Source organism: Coloeus monedula, assembly GCF_965178545.1.
Source record: "Coloeus monedula genome assembly, chromosome: 20".
Classification (NCBI taxonomy): domain Eukaryota; kingdom Metazoa; phylum Chordata; class Aves; order Passeriformes; family Corvidae; genus Coloeus; species Coloeus monedula.
In genome coordinates, this window is record NC_138800.1 from 8,414,681 (window position 1) to 8,436,390 (window position 21,710).

Here is a 21,710-nt window from a genome sequence, read left to right on the forward strand (position 1 = left end):
GTGCCGATTATTTTAAGGAATTTTCAGGATATATTTTTTTTTTACTCCGGTTTGCCCCTGGAATTCCCAGTGTACCCCTGGAGAAGGGATGAATTTTGGTAGGAAAGCTGAGTAAATCAGAATCTCCGGCCCCTGCTCACTCCTGCCGCGGGAGGCCGCCACAGCCCGCACATTCCCGATGGATTTCCAGAGGGATCCGTCTTCCACACAGCGATTCCCAGAGCCAGGCGGGATGAGGAACCCGCAGTGCAGAGCTGGATTAAAAAGAAATGCTCATTCGGGCCCAGATTCTGAGTTTTGCCATCGGTTTATTAAGATGGATTTATGGAAGGGGGAGTTCCTAATTGTAAAATCTGGAATATTGCTATGGAAAGGAAAACTAGGGATGAGCTGTAGCTGTTGAGTTTTACAGCTGCACAGTCATGGCTTGGTGATTTTTGGGGCAGGATAAAGCACTGGGAGATGCTGGCTGGTTTCTTGTTGGACCAAAAATAGTGATGCTGCAAATTGGGGGAAAAAAACCTGATTCTGTTAATGATGGAAACACCTGAAGGATGCTTCCTCATGTCTCTAAAAAATGTAAAGTATTCCCATTTTACAAATAAAGAAAAAGGGCAGCATGACCTGATATATCTTGATTACAAGGCCATTAACACCTGCTGCAGATAAAATTTGGGAATGCCAAGAAACTGAGATTTTTATCAGATTTAAACACATTTCATTCCCAAGATGTTGAGGCAGTAGCTCAGTGGGTGATCTGGTATTTCTTCCCCTCTCAGTATTGCCATGGCAAAAGTTTCCCCCAGGCTGTGATGCTTTATCAGCTGGGCTTTTCTTGTTAAAATGATAATTAAGGTTTAAACTGATGTCAGACTGAGCAGAGAAAAACAGTAGCTGTACTGCTCAGGCTCCAAAAAATGACTGTTTGCAAATAGTGAAATGAAAAATCCCGTTCAGTTGAAAGCCAAGTTGTCAAATATTGTAGAGCCAAAATTCAGGGTTTTTTAAGAAAAAAATCAATAGATATCCTCAAAGCTCGGCCCAGTAAAAGTTTTCATGGTGCTGCTCAAGCTGTGCTTGCAAAGTTTGCAACCAGACTCTGTAACCCAGAATCAAATGTGAAAATGGGGCTTGAAGCTTAAGTAAGGAGCATTTAATCCAACCAGCATTTTATTTTGCAAAAGTGAGTGAAATGCTGCTGGTAAAACACTGTTATCCCTAAAATCCTTCATATTTTTGTAAATCATAGGGGTTAGAACATAAAGAAGAAATTTTGGCTTTTTTATGGTGATATTTTACTACAACTTCAAAGCTGTGTGAGCCCCCAGATTTCCATGGCAATGCTGACATAAAGCAATATAATTCCAATTGATCCCCATCCTAAACCAACCTTATTCCAACAGAAACCTTTGTGTGTGTATATATATATATAAAGAATATTGATGTGCACCTTATAAATAATAATGTATTTTTATTATGAAACTGAAAATTCTGCTGCACAGGTGGAGGGAAAAAAAAATAATTTCACTGCTGTGCAGCAGCCTCTTGATGATGTAAATTTGTTTTGCTGATGGTTTCTTGTGGTTTCTGGGTGATTTAAAGTTCAAGTAAATTCTGTCACCACTTCCTGCTGATAACCTTGTCTACATCTGTTAAATACAGAACTTTTAGCACCGGGGGAGAGGGGCTGAAAATGTGGTGTTTGCTCTTTGCTGCTGGCAGGGGAAGGAAGGAGGTTATCTGAGACAAGAAGAAGCTTAAAGTAAGCCTTCAAAGCAGGCTCCTCTTGCAGCTGTCTAAAGATAAGACAGCAATTTTCCTCTTTATTGGGTGTGTTTAATAGCTGCTAACTACCCTGGTGCTTGAGTCTTTGTTACCAGCGTGTTTCAATTGTACCACGAGTGTACGGGGGGTGAAAAAAAAAAGTGTCATTTAGTATTTAAAATCTCCTTGTGGAATTCCTTAACCAGCTGCCAGCTGGCTCAGTATTGTGATCCAGAGGGGTTGGGGTTGGCTTGTGTGGAAGGGAAATAGTTTATAGCACAAGGTAGAATGTTGTTTCACCCACAAAAAGTGTCCCAGTTAATAGAAATATTGCCTTCTTAATCCATATATTTAACATTTGAACCAGAACATTGCCCTTGCCGTTACCAGGAATTACCAATTAAGGAATTCTGCAGTAAAATACTGCTAAGAATTTGCTTAAGCAGAGAGTGTTAGAACAGGAATAATCTCATAAAGCAAATATATTTCATCCCCGAAGATGTAGAACATTAATCCTTGGGTGTGAAAAATGGACAGATAGAAAATACTAATTAAATATTTTTAATACTGGAAGTGTCCAAGGCCAGGTTGGAGCAACCTTGGGATAGTGGGAAGTGTCCCTGCCCCTGGCCGAGGGGTGGAATGTGATGGGCTTTCAAGTCCCTTCCACCCCAAACCATTCTGGGAGTATTAAACGTGTACTTTACACACTGAATTATTGTTATTAGCACTCAAAGGCTGGGCTGGGAATAAAAACGTGCAGGGGGAAGCCTTCGAATTACCTCGGCCTGAGCTGCTGGGTGCTCGTGTCTTAATTACAGAGCTTTGAGGGGATGGCATTTAATTGGGGTTTGCTGTGTGTGTGTGCTCAGGCTCTGTGAGCACATCTGCAGATGTTTGGGTATAAAATTGCCAAGACCTCGCCTGGAAAAATTCATGGCAAGGGCAGGGATGGAGATTTCCAGGAGCAATATGGAATATCCTCATTTTTGCAGTTAGCCCGTGGTGCGCTGGAGAAGCTGCATTAGCGCTGCTGGATTTGGGGGTTAACACTGGTGAATTTTGGGGCTAGTATTGGTGGATTTGGGGGTTAATATTGGTGAATTTTGGGGTTACTAGAGGTGGATTTTGTGTCTGTGCTCTGCCACTGCTCCCTCGGGGGCACCCCAAGAGCCCACCCCACGCACCAGACACCGCTAATTACCGCCGTTTATTAACGTCCGCTAATTACCTGCGCAAGGAAAGACGGAAATAACGCACAAACCATGCGAAAGAGACCACAGCCCCGCTCTCTTCCCCTGCGCCCTGGCGCAGACCCCCGGGGACGCGCAGACCCCCGCGCATCCTGCGCGCACCCCGGGCGGGCGCGGCGCCTTTAAGAGGCCGCGCCGTGTTTGTTGTGCGGCCGCGCGAGCCGCGCTCCCATTGGCTGCCGCAGCCGCTGCGTGCGGGCCCGGCGGTGCGCGCGGGGGGGGCGGGAGCGCCGCGCCAGCGCCGCGCACTGAATGGCTCGGCAAAAATGGGCTGCGGCCGGTGACAGCCAATCCGCGGCGTGTTGCTATGTGCCGGTGGGCGCTGATTGGCTCGGGGCGGTGTCGTTCAGTGCCGGCAGGGTATAAGGGGAGGGAGCAGCCAGCGGGCGGGGGAGGCGCTGCGGGCTCTGTGCGCGTCGGCGGCCGCCGCGCTCGGTCCGCGCCGGGACGCGCTCGGTGCGGCCGCGGTGAGTGAGGGCGGCACGGAGAGCGTGAGCGCGTGAGGGGCGAGCGGCCGCCGAGGAGAAACGTCCCGGCCCGCGCGCGGCGGGGCCGGGGCTGGGCGGCCGGGCGCAGCTGCGCCACAGCCGCATCTGTGTCCGTGTGTCCCTGTGTTTCCCCCCTCCACCCACCCCGCGGCCGCGTGAATCCGGGGGAACATCCCCGGGAGGCTCCATCGGGACCGGTAGAGGAGGTGGGGGAGCCCCCGGTGCTGGCGGTGGGAGAGCCGGGCTGGGCGAGCGGCGGCCTTTGTGTGTGCGGCCGGGCGAGGGGATGGAGGCCGGGGGCAACAGGTCCGGCCGGGAGGGGTTCGGTGCCACCGACCCGGGGATCAACAAGGAGACGCCGGGGGAGGAGGAGGAGGAGCAGAGGTGGCCCTTCCTCGCCACCCATCTCGCTGTGGCGATGAACGCGCTGTACACCCTGACCCCGCAGGTGGGACGGGGTGTGCGGGGGGCTCGGGCGGTCACCCCGCCGAGGTGCAGCGTCTTCCCTCGGGGCTCCGGGGCAGCAGCTCCGTTTGCCAGCGGTGCTGCGAGTCCCCGGAGCCCGGGCCGTGCCCAGCTGTGTCTCTGCTACAGCGCTGACATCGTGCCCGGGGGGGGGGCACAGGGATTGCAGGGCGCCCTGGGGATGCCCCTCCCAGGGCAGTTCTGGCACACGGAGCACCGGAACCGGGCGCAGGGTAACTCAGCTGGTCTGTGTTGTTGCTGTCGCCTCTGATAAGGGTGTAGCAGCTTCCTCTTCTGCGGAGCTCCGCCGAGGGCCAGGGCCGAGGGTGAAATGGTAACGGGGTTCTGCATCTCCATAGAAACATCTGGGTTTGATCCAGAAAAGCCAGAGAAATTCGAGGTGGCAGAAGTAGCCATGGGTCCATAGCTTCAGGTTTTAATGCTGATTTTTGAAGCCAAACTGACTTGAAATGCTCCTGTTTAAAATGTGGTTTTTAATGGGGTAGGGAAAAAAAGAAGTGGAATCCTTGCCTTCTTACCCTACGATTTACTGGAGTGGCTTTGTCCCCACGTTTTTCTGTCTTAGAAAACAGCCCGAGGAAGGCCTGTCAGACCAGTGTTCCTCGCGTGCAGTTGGGCAAGGGCGGGACAGAGCGCAGCACCTGCCTTCCTGCACTGCCTTCCTGCCACTGCCTTCCTCAGGGCCTGCTCCAGATAAGGATTTTTCCTAATGCGTTTATGGTTACTTAAAGCTGGGCAGTGCAGGGAGGCCTGTGCTGAGTGAGAGGGTTGTAAACAAGCAGATACTGAGGGAGCTTGCCTTGTAATCCGTGAGAGGATTCTGCCTGGAAAGGATGTGTTTTGTGACTTCATCCTCACAGAGCACTCCCACTGATTCTGTTCAAGATCTCATCGTGTTGGATCCCCACCTCTGGTTCCTTGTAAACATTGTTTGCTGTGTGTGGAACAGGGAATTGAGATGTTCTCCTTTTCTCTGTGGATCCCTGATTCCTGTTCCCTGCTGAAAGGCCATGTGAAAGTGAGGGCTGTGCTTTGAAGCTGAAGTTGGGAATACTGTAGGGAGGCCAGAGATGTTGCTTTCATCTGATGGAGGTGTCAAGTGCTTCTCTTACTTATTTATTATTTTAGTTTTCTTTGCAGGTGTCTCTTTCCCAGTGCCAAGATTGGAATAACTGGCAAAACTGTGTTGGTCCTTGAGCTCCCTCGTGTCCTCTGGATCCATAGATTCTGAATAAATTATTTCCTTTCCTTGCTGCTCGGTGTGTGCAGTTGAGTCAGGGTTGTGTTGAAGAAGACAGTATCCCTACCTGTAAATCCACATTCCCTCAAAGGCTCCTTGACTCATGGGTTGAATACCTGTTGCTGAGAGGGAATTTAATTAAGGAACTGGTCACTCTGGGTCCTGGCTGGCAGTTTAGAAAGTGGGAGCTCCTTCATCTGGTGTGGTACTACAAAAGCATTTCAGGGATTGCAGAGGAGTAAAAAACCATTTATTTCTAGTTCTTGCATCACGGCCTTGCCTTTGACCATGTGTGTGTGGAAGAAGAGACACCAGTAAAGCCAGGCTTTGGTCATTACCTGGCAGAGCTTTGTTGGCTTGAGCTTAAGCAGAGTCTTCATTAGAGGTCAGCTGTGGAGTGCTGGAGCACAGGGATCATAGAGTGGAGTCTGGAATGGGGAAATTGAGAGTTCAGTTTGCTGGGCTGTTTTGAAGCTGATCAGGATGTCCAAGATGTAGCAGAATGTAGTTATTGCTTGGAAACCAGGATACACAGCTGCCTTTTTTCCTCTCCTTGATAGAGACCTGTAAGTTGGTCCTTCAGGATGTTCCCTCTTTTCTGTGCCTGTTTATTTGCAGGTCTTGTCTTTTAGATCTAGTCACAGTAGCTAATGGCTAAGGACAGGTTTTCTTTTCCTTCCAGAAGCCAAGAGGAGTCCATAGAAGAGAGGGACTACTCTGACTCAAAGATTTTTCATTTCTTTAGAGCAGATCTTAGGTGGTAAATCAGCGTCCGTTGGTCCTGTGATGCTGGTTGAGAATGTGGATTTCTTACAGTTTGTCTTTTTTGAGGGGATAAAAAGTTTTCCAGGAGTGCTGTGCACTGGGCCTGAATCGTGTTCCCTGTTGCCCCTATTGGTCCTGGTTTTCCCTTCCCTGGAATTTGGAGTCAGTTACCTCCGAGTCTGGTTTTTGCCATGTCATTTTGCCTTTTTGTCCCTGTTTGTCAGGGTCTGTGGCTGTCCTGCAGCACATAAGCTGATTGGTTTTGATTCTTCTCCTTCTCTTCAACCCTTTACTGGACAGCCCCATCTTGCAGGCCTGTGTGGGAGTGTTTCCACCCTCTGATGTGGGATGTGTTGGCCATTGGGAGCAGCTCCATCTCCGGAAGCGTCACTGGACTGGCCAAGCTACTTAAGGCTGCAGGAAATAACATAATTAATGAGACTTAGTTCTCCCACATCTTGTACCTGACAATCTCAAGTCACTTGACAATGCTAATTAAAGCTAATCACGCTCCTCTGTTTTTAGTAAATAGCTATTATCCCTGCTTCACTCTTGCTTTAACAAATGATAGTGCCAGGCACTGTGAGTCACTGGAAGTTATGGGAATGCAACCGAGCTGCCTTCCGGTCTCCTCACTGACATGTCCAGCTAGAGATTGGTTCTTTTACACCTGCCCAGGTGTTGGTGGAGAATGTTAGAATGTGAGATGTTCTGCTGACTCACAAAAATACATCACTTTTAGGCTCCTTTTTCACTGCCGTCGTGACTTGTACAGAACGAAACTCCCGCAGTTGAGCAAAGGCTACTAAAAGTTCCAAAAGCTGAGGATGCTTTGAATTTGCCCTTCAGAGAACTTTCTGATCTGCTGAGAGAGAAGGCAGAGTGGTGCCACTTCTCCTGTTTCACATTGGCACCACAAGGACAAAACATAGCGTGGTGTGACCTGGGCATTACACAGCTCAGCCGTGGAGCTCCAGAAGAAACTCTGAGGTTTCACTGATGAAATATGGCTGGAGCAAGATGTTACTAAAAACAGACTGTCCAGCATCACAACCAAAAAAAGATGGGGTGAATTATTAACTGTGGGGAAATAAGAAATCTTCACAAGGATCCCAGGAACTCCCAGCTCAAACATGTGTCAGTAGGCACAGAACTGTGCGAGGTGAGTCAGTTCACCTACCTTGCCAGGCTAGAGGGGATATCCAGGAGGAACTAATGACAAAACCTGGCAAGGTAACAGCTGACTTGACCTCCTTAAACTAGATTCAGTTTTAAAGTATCTGTCATGTGAAGATTCAAGCTCTAAATCCTCACCTGACTTTGCCACCTTGACACACAGCGCTGCTAAAGGAAAGCAAGAAGGGTGGTGGCTGAAGTGCTGCAATTTGTCCCTTGTTAATGCAGGAACTGTTGCATTAAAAGTGTTTCTGACAGAGATGGGTCAGAATTCACCATCTTATCCTTTGCTTTACTCAGAAAAGAGTCAGATGTACCAGGGTAGAAAATAAAGTCCCTGTCTGTCCCATGACAGATGAGCTGCTGGGCAGAGCAAGGCCAGGCTAAAGATGTTCCTGGGAAGAACCCTCTGAGCAGGTGGGGTTTGTGGGCAGGTGAAAATTTAGGAATTTGATAAGGAGAGCTTGTAGTAGTGAGTCATGGCAGGCAGCTCTAGCAAACCCTTCTTTAATGTCTTTGAGGATATTGGAATGATCCTTGCAATAGATAAATGTTCTCACTGTGTTCCCTGGCTTTATCAGGGAGAAATGGATGATCCATCCAGCAGCCCCAGGTAATTGAATCCTGGTCATACCTACGTTTGCCAGAGAGGGAGATAATAAAGTGATCTGAGGAACACTACAGCAAATGAAACGATACGAGATTGATTTGGACAGCCAGACTGTTTTGCAATTAAAGCAAATCAAGCTGAGAAGTTGGGATGATGAAGAGCGTTTCCATTTTTTGTCAATAAGTGATTGGTTGGATGGGAAGAGCTTTTCCTTGATGCTTTTAGTTCGGGATGGTGTTAGAATAACAAGGCAAGGGTCTTGTTTCATTTTGTGGAACACACTGGCAAAGTCCTTGATCTGGGACTCCAGATGTGACCTTCACCTTGAACGTGTGGCTTGGCTCAGCACGAGGGTGGGTCTGAAACGAGGAGCTGCAGCCCAGCCAGTTCCGCTGCAGAGCTCTTACCCCTTCCTGGGGCTGCTGGAGCTTTGCAAAATGTAGAGGAGGAAATGGAGTCACTTGTGTGTTAAATTAGTCCAGCTTGCAGCTTTTATTTGTGGCACGAGTGGGATTTGCTGGTGGGAGCAGACGGAAGCGCTGCCTCGTTCGGAATCGTGCTGCTTCTCCAGGCGACTTTTCCTGCTCTGTTTGGTACCACTGGAGTGGCCTCTGCTGGAATTGGGCCCTGGATTTGGCTGGAGGGACCTGAAGGTGGGCAGCTTGCAGCTGTAATCTCGCCCTGCTGCTCCTTAGCAGCAGCACAGGCTCTTCTGCATTGCAAAGATATCGCTGCCAGGCAACTCGGGAGAGTGGGAAGAGAATTCAGCCAGAGGTGTCAGTCATTCCTTGGAGAGGCTGAATCTTGCAGTCCCTGCTTTATGTGGTTTCAGAGACAGGCCTGGAAAAAGTAATAAATTATAATCTTTCAGTAATACCTTTAAATAAAAAAAGGCTTAAATAAACCTTCTGTAATAAATTATGAAGCCAGGTGATGTCTGTCCTAGCTTGTCCCCTGCCTTTTTGAGATGCAATTGTAAAGGAAAGGCTTTGATTAAAATATCCAGAATTATTTCCCTTCTCTGCTTCCCAGTGTTGTCTGATGATGCTTTGAGTCGTGGGGAGAGATGAGTGAGCAGTGCTGACACTGAATGGTCCAAGCCCAGCCTTAGGCTGTAAAGAAACTCAGAAAATTCTTATTGTCTCCTGCTCTCTGTAGTCAGGAGACAGAGAAAAGCACCTCTGCACCATCTTCACTGAGTTATTTTAACCTGTTCTTTCCCTTTCCAGTTGGCTGAACGCTGAAATTCACACAAGAATTCCTGCTTGGAATGCAGGAGCCCTCTGGACTTGCTTCTTGCATTTAAGAACCTGAAGATGCACTGGTGTGGGTTATGAAAATAAGTGAAACTTTTAAATTTGATTTAATCTCCAAATTGGCAGAACATAAATCAACTATGTAAAGAACCATTTTTAAAAAATATTTTTAATACTTATTTTTAATAAGCTTAATGGGTTTTTACTGGATTACAGTGACAAAACTACACAGACTTAAACAAAATTCTAACCCGAAGTGAGTTTTAAAATTTGCTCTTTGTTGCTTTTAAGTTTCAGCTCATTTTCCTGTACTTTCCAGATGACCTTTATAGGAAGCCTGTCCATCAGAGACACCCCGGGGGGTTTTTTGTGGGGTGTTGTGTCTGTTTTTGATGAGAAGAGTTGTGATAGATATGGAGTGATGGTCTTAAAGAGCGAAAAAACCACCAAACCCCAGCCTTTCAAAGGTGATTAATATAATCAGCCTGGCAGTTCTGCCGGGTTTGGTGGTGGGAGCTGTTCAGCAGGATAACACGGGGTTTTTCCTGCCAGGCTGGCTGTGGAATGTGGAGCACGGCAGGTGCAGCAGGGTTGGCATCCTGCCCGTCCCGGATTCCCTGTGGCCGGCTGGAGAGTCTGGGATTGCCTCCTGCTGCAGCTCTTCCTGATGCCCTCTAGTGGTTTCCTGGCAGGTGTCTGGAATGCTGTTTGCCATCAGTATCACCTTTATCCATCCATCCATCCATCCATCCATCCATCCATCCATCCATTCATCCATCCATTCATCCCTCCATCCCCTTTTTCCCAAAACCATGAAGTGCTTCCTCGCAGTGCAGGAAGAGATAAAGTCACTTGCTAGGAGACACCCAGAGGAGGAAAAGGGGTTAAATATTATTATTTGTGTTGTAGTTGTGTCCATGCAGCTGATAGAAGTGCAAAAGGTTCCTGTTCCACATTTTCTCATGTTCTTTTCCTGCTTCCAGGGTCTGGAGGATGAGCTGAGGGAGTGCAGGTGTTAGAGAAGGACACTCGGGGATCAGTGGTGCTGCTGAGCTCTTTGCAGTGTCACCTTAGCCAGGGTTTGAAATTGGTGCATTTCAGAAACTCGATGCTGAAGGAGTGAAGCACATTGTGTTCACCCATCTGCTATTTCAGCTCCTTACTTGGCTTTCCCCTGTGTTCCCTGTTTAAATTGGGGATGCTCATCCTTCCTCCCAGACCTTCCACAAGGTACATCCCACCCTCCCACCTTCAGATGATCCAGTTCATCTTTCCCAGAACTGAGGATCTCCACACTGCCCCAAACCAGGATTTTTTTGTTACCATCAGAATATAAAATGCTCCTTTAGCAGTGCCAGGTGTCTCTGAGGGTCCAACACTTGACACTGGTAACTTCTATTCCATAGGAAAGCAAAACTGGGCATCAAACCCAGACTCCAATTAGAGACCAGCCTTCCTCCTTTAAGCTGCAGTAAGGAATATTAAGGTAGTTTTTGTCAAGAAAACCCTGGTAAGTGGCTGTACTTACCTTGAGAACCTGGAGCAACCCAGGCTGCCACACCTTAGACACAGAAAACTCTACAAACCCAGCTCCTCTTGTGCTTTCCTCAGACTGGCAATCAGCACAGCTCAAACTCTTTCTATATTAATGAGAAGAGACCCACCAAGGAAGAAAGGTTGGGTTTCCAAATATCTGGATTGTTTCAGAGCTGCAGCAAACAGCTTTCTATAGCATTTGCTGTATTTCAATAAGTATTTCACAGGCTGAAATTTATCTTTAAAATTGAATAATCCCTAAAACAAACTCTCAGACCCAACAAACCTGTTGTTTGTCCTGCCACAATGAACATTTGCATTTGAGCCGCATTGCAAATGGATTTTATTCAAAATTAGACTTGTGTGTGATGGTTTTATTCTCTGGCATATGGACTTGTACACGCAGTGCCCTTGTCTGGCAGGTGCTTGGCACAGACTTCCTCCCTTTTTTCGTGTTTCCTGAATTACTGACAGCTTTGTGTGGAAAGTGGGTGTTGGACACCCACAGGTGGAGGGTGGATTCTGAACCAAGAAATTGTCCAAATGGCAAAATGTGTGGCGTGATTTTTCCATCAGGAAGTTGGTATCTGCTCAAAACTCAGCAGGATGAAGCAGGACAGCCCAACACACCCAGTGCAGGCAAGCAGAACATTCAGCTGATTCTCTCACTGATAACCCACAATAAATGATGTTGAAAGCTTTTTCTTTAGAATTCCTTCCTTTTCTCTAAACCAGCTTTCTGACTTGTGAATTAATTAATAGGCACAAATTTCTCTTCCATTGAATTGAGTGAGTCCCATCCCAGAGATAAATTTCTCCTGAATGAGAAAAGAAAAATAATGGATGATGTTGCTGGTGACAGATACTCATCTCTCTGACGGTACTGGGCATGATGATAAAGTGAACAAACCCTCTTTTGTTCTGTTTTAAAGTGAGTGGAATGACTCCACTGATGCCCACTGCCTATGATGCTGATGCACATGAACTCATCATTCTGAAAACCAGAGGCACAGCCCAAATTCATCCTTGTGCCTTTGTTCTGCAGCAGAACAAATGCACTGTTAGCTGGTAATTGTCTCTTAATTCAAATGTAGTTGTCATTAGGATATGAAAAATCCAAGGGGTTGGGTTTTGCATTGCTGGGAGCCACTGAATACATTTCAAAATTATATTTAAGACAGAAATTGGTCCTTACAAGCTGCTGGCTGTGCTTGTAGGATGTCAGAATACATTTCCTGTAGGTTTTCCCTCCTCTCCCACACTTGGATGAGGACAGAGCTCTTGGTAGACAATGCACATGTGATCAGACTGTGTGAAAGTGCTGTCTTGATAAATTATAGCTGCCATAGCTGAGCTTATCTGAAGTTTTTATTCAAGGCATTTTCTTAACGAGGCTTCCCACCAAGATCTTGGCTCACAAATCTTTATTCTCTGCCCTGCCTGAAGCAGAGAGATCGAGTTTGCCTTCTCAGCACAGCCCTGAGAACAGGAATTGCAGTTCCTCTGATACCATCTCGCCTGAATATTTTTTTTGTCTGCTTTTAAAAGGTCAAATGTTCTTTGCTGATGTTCAGTGTGTTATGAGGTCAAATAAATGAATGCTCATGAAATGCTTTTGCAGAAAGCTGTGTGCAGCAGATAATTCCTGTGTGTGTTCATTGCTCTGTCAGATAAATGCAGCTGTAGTATTTCCTGCTTTATTCATTGTTCTGGAGCATTGATGCTTAGCAGGCCTGGACAGAGGGGTCAGCAAACAACAAATTAAGGGATTGCTGTGATATTAGTCTGGTTGGGGTTTATTTATCTCTCCACTGGGCTCTGGGGGTGCCTGTGGATTACCTTCTCCAGCTGATCAGGAAAGGAAAGTTTGGCACGACAGGATAGAAGTGGTAAAAGTGGTGATGAGCATTTTACTGATCCATGCTGAAGTGAAGGAGAGAGGGGTTTGCACCATTTCATTACAAATCACTCAAGTTTAAGGTTTAGACACAGTCTGGATTCTCATTCAGGAATCAGTGATTACCAGTCCTTCCTGGTGCTTTCCTCCAGGTGCTCTGTCCAAGGGAATCTGTCTCCAGACAGGGCTTGGTGCCTTGGGATGCAGTTGCATTTGGCCCCAGGAAGGGCACACTTGGTCTCCTGCTTCCCTGCACTTGGATGCTCACAGATTCCAGGTTCTGGGATCCCTTAGGGCTGGCATAAAACACGTCAGCTGCTCAGTCAGGGCCTTGGAATTCAGGGATGGTTTTGTATCAGCTGAGAATGAGGATTCTGCTTTGGTTTATGTCTGGTTTCTGCCCTGTTGCAAATTTAGGGTGCAGTCCTTGAGTGTGTCTCACCTGGGATGGGAAAACAATGCTGACTAATGCAGAACTCTGTTCTGTCAAAATTCTGGTGCACACAGAGAACTGGGGCAGGATACAGGTGGAGACTGATTTATCTTCCTTCTCTGATGAGTGTAAAAAGCAAATCTTGTTGAAATCCAGAGCTGCAGCTGTGGAGCAAACAATGCCCAGCCCTTAGCAGCTGGCCAGGTAAATTCTTGGCAAGACCCCCTTTGGGCTGAACAAGAGAGGGGTGAGTTCCTAACAAGCTGGGAAATGAACCCTTCTGTGTCACGATGGGTCCTGCTTAGCTGTGGCTGTAACTTGAATTGGAAAAGGTTAATCTTGATTAGTTGGTGTTTGCAGAAAGCTTTAGGAATGAGCACTGCTGTGGAAGTGCTGACTGTCATGATCATGATAGATATGCTTTATCAGCAGTTTGCCTGATGAGCAAGATGCTTTTTTCCCATTTGACTGTGAGGAAGCTGCCTCCTGGACAGCAGAAGAAAAATATTTCAGAAAAAAAGGAACAAAAAAAATGGTATCCTGTTGCGTGTATCCTATTTACTGAATTCTGCCTCCTTTTGAGCTCTGTGTGTGGTCATGGTCCCTCTGGTACTTGCAGGGAGCTACAAGACAGAGAGACAGGGACCATTTATAGGAACAAGGAGTGACAGGACAAGGGGAATGGCTTCACACTGACAGAGAGGAGGTTTAGGGTAGGTATCACCAAAAAATCACCACCTGTGAGGTTGGTGAGGCCTGGCCAAGAAGCTGTGGCTGCCCCATCCTTGGAATTGTCCAAGGCCAGGTTGGACAGAGCTCTGAACGCCCTGGGATGGTGGAAAGTGTCTCTGCCCATGGCTTGGATACCTTGAATTTGCCTTGTCAACTGTGACAAGGCTTGGGGAAAGTGTTGGAGGCAGGGTTTTCATGGGTGCCTAAGATGTTGTTTCTTGTTTTCTTTATTTTGGGGATGGGTGGTGGTGGTAGTGGGGAAGCTGGTGGTGTTCCATGTTTGATACACAAAGTGCAGGCTCAGAAACTGAGCAGAACCACGTGTTTTATGGAAAGGAAAATCCTCCTGGGAGGAGCAGTCAGAGTTCATGATTAATTTGTAGAGCACACATGCATGCCGTGGATCCGGGAGGGAGGAGAGCTGCTTCCTTTATGCTTTTCCATCCTCAAAAGGAACACTTGTAGCTGGTAAGACTTTTATAGGTGTGGGATCTGAAAACTCCATTTCTGCCAACAAAAAGAGACCCAGACTTGAGCTGCCTGGCAGGTGCTGTCAGATGATGTCAGAGTGTGAAATGGTGTTTCCTTCCTGAATAGGGTTTTTAACTGTCTCTTGCTATCAGGAGTAGTCTTCAGAGGCTGCTGTCAGATGTTCAGATTAAAAAAAAATAAAATACTGGAGTGCGGTTTATAGAGTAGCTTCTACCTTCAGAGCTTGCAGGGAGTTAAAAAGGAGAGTGTAATGAAGGAATCCTGCATTTCCCATGTGGAAAGTAAGGCAGAATGGGGAGAAAAACTGGTTTAGTGACTCATATCCTTACCTGGTGGCTCAGAAAACCCAGGTCCAGCTCCCAGTTTTCCCATGGGTTTCTGGGGTGTCACAGCAGTGACTCAGACAGGGGACAGCAGGGAAAGTCTTCCGACCTCTGCTCCTCACTTTCTCCCTGGGTCGCAGTGCCCGGGGCGGTGCCGAGTTCCCCAGAGGGGTTTGGGAGACCAGGCTCGATGGGAATCATCCCAGCATCTTCACACCTCTGCAGTCATTTCCAGAGCCATTAAGTGCTGGAAGAATGGATGGAGATAACAGCAGCAGGGAGGTTTGAGGGCAGCCAGCAAGCAAATAAATCTCCATCCTGCTGATCTAATCCCCAGGCATCACTCCTGTCTCCTGCTCCTCAATCCAACCCTAAATCCCCGTGCGGGCTGGGACAGCGCTGTCACCTCTGCGAGCTGAGTGTTCTGTCTGTTTTCCACCACAGGTTTGTGTGAAATCCCCGCTTCCTCTGCCCACATCTCTTCCTCTGGAGCATCACCAGCGTGTGGAGCCTGCCCCACACACCCATCCCCTGCCAAACCACGGCCTTTACCTGCGTGTTCCGGTGTTTCCCGTGCGACCCGTCCTGCGGGAGCGCCTCCTGGGCCACCCCGGAGTTCAGCCAGCGCTCAGTGGCTCCAATGGTGAAGATGACAAGGTCCAAGACTTTCCAGGCATATCTGCCTTCGTGCCACAGGACCTACAGCTGCATCCACTGCAGGGCCCACCTGGCCAACCACGATGAGCTCATTTCCAAGGTAGGTGCTCCCAGGAGCGGATGGTTGGCTCACCTTGCAGATCAGTGGCTGTGGAAGTGCTTGGCCTTATCCAGCTGCCTTTTTCCTTGGGAAATGGGCTCTCAGCCCAAAGGATTTATTTGTGAGCTGCTATTTGTTTCAACTGATTGGGGTCTTCAGTATCCTCACAGGTTGCAGTGGAGGGGCTGGTACTGATCCCTTCAGTCTCGTGACCAGGGAATGGATGGAGCTGAGTCAGGGGAGGTTTAGGTTGCATATCAGGAGAATGTTTTTCACCCAGAGGGTGATTGAGCACTGGAAAGAGGTTCCCCGGGGTTTGGTCACAGCATCAAACCTGTCTGAATTCCAGAATCATTTGGACAAAGCTCTCAGGCACAGGGTGGGATTCTTGGGGTGTGCTCTGCAGGAGGTGGACTCCAATCCTGGTGGGTCCCTTCCAGCTCCTGAGGGGTGTTAGGATAAGCTAAATTAAAAGTTCTCAGAGCCAATAAGTGTTTCGATGCAGAAGGAGCAGGCCAGTAAGAGGAGCTTGTTCTGAAGTGGGAAAACTAAACTTTCCCAGTGTCTGCTGGAGCCTGCAGTGCCTGGCTGTGGTCAGGCGTCGAGTTCCCAGGTCTCGGCTGCCTTGGAATAACTGTTCCGTAAAGTTTATTCAGCTTATAAAGTCTGTGTTCAGAAAAAACAGGCACAGCCAGAGATTTACGAGCTGAGCTGAGTGGAAATGCTGCTGTGAGCTCTGTGTGTGCAGCTGAAACAGTTCAGCTTCTTGGAGCAGCCTGGAAAGGCTGGGATCGCCAGGGACAGAGGTGCTGTGCCCAGTTGGAAAGGGGTGTGAAGTGTAAATGAAACAGCATCTGTGCCCTCGAGGTGAAATTGCTTCACCTTTGGGGGCAGCTGGGTGACTCCAGACTCCTGTGCCCAGTTGAGATGGGGCAGTGACTCCCTGGATTTTCATTTGGTACCCTGGATTTTGTGTTGGGACACAGAAGGTGCTTTACTGGATGAGGAAAGAAGCTTGTTTTACTTGCTGTTTTTACAGTAGATTAGTGTTTGTGCTCTGCTTTTTTTCTCTCGACACAGCTGGTCCCCAGCCAGGGAAAAACAAGGCTGTACATTCCCAGTGCTTTCACCTTTGATGCTTCCTTCCCCTCCTTGTTCCATATCCATGCTCCAATGCAGCCAGCTTTGCAGGTTAAGTAGCTTCCAGCAGGGCAATGCCAGTGCTGCCAACTGCTTGGAATTTGAGCTTCTAGCCCAAGGCAGGCAGAAACTGCTCAGGAATGCTGACTGCTAAAATACAGACAGGAGAGGAAAGGAGGAAAGCAAAATGTGAGGGTGTGTGTGACTTGTGGAAGTGTGCTGTGGGATCTGCTCCTTCGAAAAGTTCGTTCTAGACCAAGGTGTAAATAGTTGGGTCCTCACTGCTGGTGGAGCCACTAGCAAGTCATGGAATTTCAATGCAAAGGGTTTGGGGTTTCAGGGTTTGTTTCTCAGGGTTGTAAACATGAATAAAAACACATTCTTTGTGTAATTGGAAACCTTATAAAAGTAGTTGTGCAATCGTGGCTTGTACAAGTGGCTGTTTGACAGAACAGAAGGGCAGTCCCTGCCTCAAGGGGCTTCCAAAATGTGGAGGAACTTTCCCAGGCAAACTTAAATTGTTGCCTTTTTATCTGTTTGAGTTCAGTTTGCAGAAAGCCTCGGGGAGATGTTTCAGTTCTTTCATCACAGCCTTACTTTCACATCCCTGAACCAGGCACTGCTTGTTTTCCATATGAAAACGTGGCAGAGGAAAAGGGAGGAACGAGGATGGGAAAGGGAGTGGGAGATTCTGCAAACGGGGGCGTTTCTCAGGCTGTGGAGCAGCTCATCCTGAACCTGACTGTGCCACTCGAATCCAAACAGCCCAAATGACACCATCCTTGGGAACATTCCCAAGAAAACAGGCTTTTATGGAACAGCAGGGTGTTGGTGATTTGCCTCCATGAAATTAATTCCTCTGCTCCTTTTGCCCCGAGCTGTGCAGAGACCACACGAGAGCTGGGCTGCTCTGCACTCCGGGAGCTTTTAGCTCCTTTGGATGCACACAAGTTGCAGCACTGGCTTGAGCTGTTGGATGAAGCACAAGCTGGAGCTGAATCCCAGGATTGTTCTGTGTCAGTCCATACTTTCATTTCCTCTCCATCTCCCAAGTTTCCCCTCCCAGCCCTTCAGCACCAGTGTTAACTTAACTCTGGCTTCAAAGTGTTTTGCCAGGACCAGGTATCCAAAACTCTTTGACAAATATGCCTTGGCAGGGCAGTTTTTGCTCCCTTCTCTGCTTCAGAAAAACCTTGTGCTTGTGCAGGGGTAGAGAAGGTTTCTCAATAAACCACTGCTGTTTAAAGAAAACAATCGATGCTGAGGCTTTTAAGAAAATCCAAAGCTGTTACATGAAGCCAGTTACCAAAATGTTTCTTACTTGGCCTTTTATCTCCTGCAGCCTGAGGGAGAAAGTGGTTTAGTGTGTCTGATTTGTAACAAGATCTGAATTGTAGGTTGGACTGTCTGGCCAAGAAAGGCCTTATTGACTTAGAAATATTAAGGTGATCAGATAAATTGGGTGGAGTGAGTAGTTTTCCTTTCTGTGTTCCTTTGGTGTCTGGGTTAGCATGAGTGGAGGTTCTTGTTCCCTTGGAGCAATGCATCATTTAAAAGGCTGTGCCAAATTTAGTACATACTCTTGTTTCATTGCTTTTTCCAGTGCTTAAGTGGGCTGAGACTTTGGGAACTCAACCCTGCCCTGCAACAGATTCCTGTGTGACCTTGAGGAAGTCACTGGATGTCTTTATTCCTTCTTCTCCCCACCTGGAATGCTGCTGCTTTGTCCAGTCTGCTTGGAAGAGTTTGGAGCAGGTCCTGTCTGCTCCTCCAAATTAGTACAGGGTGTCCCAATCTTCTTTGATTTTAATGTAAAAACAAAACCACTGTGCCAGGCAACTGTACTTAAAAAGCACATTTCAATGCCAAAAAATAAGTGAAAGGTACTTCTTGTTACAGGCACAACATCCCATGGTTTTTAGAATGTTTAAGAAAAAAATATATTCCATAATCAATGTCTCCAGGAAGGAGTCACAGGAGGTTTTCTTTTGCATCATTTTCTGGTGGGGCCTGAGGGAACAGCCAACAAAATAGACACTTAACAAGGTAAAGTTAAACAAGTTTCTCCAACTGGCAGGGGTGATGCTGATTTCTACCTCCTCTGTGCCATTCCAACTCTTTGTGTGCCTTTTCTGTTTGAATCCACACGTCCTTGGTGCCCTTCAAGGAGGTTGGGAACAAGAGCAGAAAGATCCAGGCCGAAGATGGCACTAGAGTGTCTTGGGTGCTGGTTTTTTGTGCTATGTGAGCAGTAATTCAGCAGAAATGTCCCTGATTATGGAAATATGTGGAGAATGTCTTGTGGGCGTCCTGCAGTTTCTTTTTTTCCACGAATTGCTGTGATCCAACTGCTAAACATTATGCAGTGATGTATCCTCTGAAGTTAGCCCGAGGCTTGCCAGGGAAGTTTAATGTTTTCCTTTGATGTCTGCATGGAACCTCGCTGAACATGAATGGGAAATTCTTCAGCACAAAAGGCTGCAGCTCCTCCAGCACTGAGAATTTAGGAAAAATAGAGGACTTCTGTGTGCCTGACTTTCTTATTTGGGGTTGGGTTGTTAATGAGGGAGCACTTAGAAGCTCTTTTTGATCTTCTCAGTCGGGAGGTTTATCAGGAAAATTCCCTCCCAGTCCTTCTGGCCTCTCTCTTCCCTGGCTGCTGGAGACTGAGCCTGGTGGTTCAGCAGCCTCTTGGTGAGATTTATGGCTCGCTGAAAGCTTCAAACTTTGCTCCATGTTGCAACTGGAGGATCTGAAAAGGATTTGAAGCTTTGGTGCTTCCAGAGAACTTTTGGAGGAATTCAGCTGCTTGGAAGTATTTGATGCACCACATACAGGTGAAAGGAGCAGCAGTTGTTGGATTTTTTGGTTTGGCTCTTGGCTTTTTTTTTCTTTTTTCTTTCTTTCATGTGGACAAGGCAGTGTTTAATGTTCTTCAGGGCTTTACATGTCAGGAACCAGCTGATATTTGTAGTTCAGTTCACTCTGAAGATGTGAAGTTATTTGCTGGCTGGGGGCAACGTGCACAGAAGGTAGAAGAATAATCTTAAAATTACAACGTGGTAATCTTTGACTTAATGGAAAAAGAGGCATTTTATAGGTGTCCAAGACAAGTCTGATGAAAATCCTGCATTTCCATCATAGGAAAAAGCAGTGTATGAGATGAGATGGGTATTCCCTTCTCAAGGGTGAAGTTGTGAAGTTCTTACATTTCATTACACAGGTTTTATTCTTGCTTTAAAGTAGATCTTGTTCCTTCCCAAATAGGAATTTAAGTTCCCAGCTCCACAGTAATGAACTCTTAGGGCCAGGAGGAGCCATCACATCATCACACCTGACCTCTGGAGCATGGGCCAGTGGATTTCACCAGGATTGCAGCAATTCTTGCAGGAAAAGCATTTAGTCTCCATTTGAAGACTTCAAGAGGGAAAATTCACTGCTCCCTTTGGTCATCTTTTTTCCAGTGGTTAATCATCCTTACTATTAAAAATCAGAGACTTTGAACTTAGATTTGTCTGACTTGTGCTGCCTGTCACTGGCCATTATTTTATTTCTTTTGCTAATAAAATACATCTCTAGTCCCAATAAAATACATCTCTAGTCCCAATAAAATACATCTCTAGTCCCAATAAAATACATCTCTAGTCCCTACTCTTCTCCCTGTAAAAGGTCTGCAGTAACCAAAGTCACTCTTGATCACTTTTTGGATAGACTAAACAGATTCAGCTCTGTCATGGTGCAATTTGATTTTTTCCAGTTCCATATAATTTTTGTGGTTCTCTTCTACATTTTTAGCATTTCAGTATCTTTTTTAGGGATGGGAACAGGGCTGATCTCATTGTTGCAGCCTCACACTCAGCAGCAGCATCTTTTCAGCTCACACGTTTCATAATTGTATCAGTCTCACTGGCTCAGCACTGCACAGAAATCTTCTGTTCATTTATTTGCTGGGAGCTCTTCGTGCACCAGATTTATCAATTTTATGCACATTTCTAGAAGCTGTCCAGTAGCTTTTGGATCCTCCTTTCCAGCTCTTGTTCCCTAATGAATTTGCCACTTCCAGGCATTATTCAGAGCTTGCTCTTAATTGCAAGCATTAGAGTTCAAGCAGTAAATGATAAACAGCAAAGCAGCTCCGGGAGAAGTCATTAGGAGTTTTTTAGCTTCCCATTTCACTGCTGTGAACGTGAGAGGGGAGGCACCTTGTAATTCTTGGCTTCCATGAAGTTTAAAATTAAATGCAGGTCGAGAGGATTTCAATCCTCAGTAGAACAATGTGTCATCAAAGCTGTTCAATGGGCCTTTTCCTTCAGCAGGAGATGGAGCCTTGATTAGGCTTTTCCAGACAAATCCGTCCCCAGAACCCTTTCCAGGCAAGTTGGTGTTTGCAGGGAGGAGGGCAGAGGGTCTGAGGTTGCTATTTGAGTCCCTCAGCTCTGTGTTTGGGAGGGAATAAACAAACAACAAGTGCCCTTTGCAGGAAAAAGTCAGGATGTGAAATCCGAGCTGAGCGATGAGAATTTGTGGTGCCCATTCCATAATGCAGCCACCTAAATTAGATCCTTCTGTCCTGTGGAATTGCTTCCTCTGGGGTTTACCCTACCAGTGACTGTGTTCCCTCAGATCCTACTGTCCATAAAGGGACTGAAGAGAGTCAGGATCAGCCTTTCATGTAGTCAGGTTATGGTTGTTTAATAGAACGAGCCCAAGGTAATTTGTAGCTCCTTGCATAATTGTGTTTATACAGCAATTAACTGCTGTGCGATTTTAAAAATATTTCATTCTGTTCCAAAAAAAGAAGGGAAAAGACAATAAATCATAAGAGTTTAGAATTCCCTTTCAAGGAGGAGGAACAGGGTAAAAATGGATTTTTCTAATCCATCACTTTCTTCATGGAAACAGCTCTCCTTTTATCTGCTGCTTCCTCTGCCTTAGAATTGATGACCTGGGCATAAATAAAATATTGTTCCCATTTATTATCCAGGGAGCTGCCAGGGACAAAGGACAGTTGAATCATCAGGGTTTTTGCTGCAACTGCTGCAAATCCTGAACAACTGGAGCTCGGAGCTGGTGAGGTCTGAGCCTTCCTGGGGGTTTCAGCTGTTGGCCCTTGCAGCTGGAAAAGGAGGGAATTCCAGCAGGCTCCAAGGCTTGCTCCTGCAAGGAGCTGCCCTGGGAATTTCCCTTGCAGGTGTGTGGTTTTAATCTGGTTTATCGTTGTAGGAGCAGCCCAGGAACAACACAGAGATCTGGTTTAATCTGTAATTTAATCACCCACACAAATACGGGGGCAATGCAGGGGGGCTTTTCCCACCTGCTGCCTTTGGGGAGAAGACCTGAGGGGTCCCTGATGATAATTCCT

General features: G+C 47.0%; 1 protein-coding gene across 2 annotated transcripts in view; it reads left to right on the forward strand.

The window, feature by feature from the left end:
• Nucleotides 1-3,417: 3,417 nt before the first annotated feature.
• The window catches only part of YPEL2 (yippee like 2), a 31,709-nt gene continuing 13,416 nt past the window's right edge, over nt 3,418-21,710 (forward strand). The window contains exons 1-2 of one of the 2 annotated variants that reach the window (XM_082294719.1): nt 3,418-3,484; nt 14,896-15,208. In XM_082294719.1, coding sequence (XP_082150845.1) covers nt 15,092-15,208 — 117 coding nt within the window. In that variant the 5' untranslated portion in view covers nt 3,418-3,484; nt 14,896-15,091. Of the gene's footprint in view, nt 3,485-3,672; nt 3,712-14,895; nt 15,209-21,710 lie in introns of those variants that run through there. The other variant, XM_082294720.1, reaches the window with a different exon arrangement.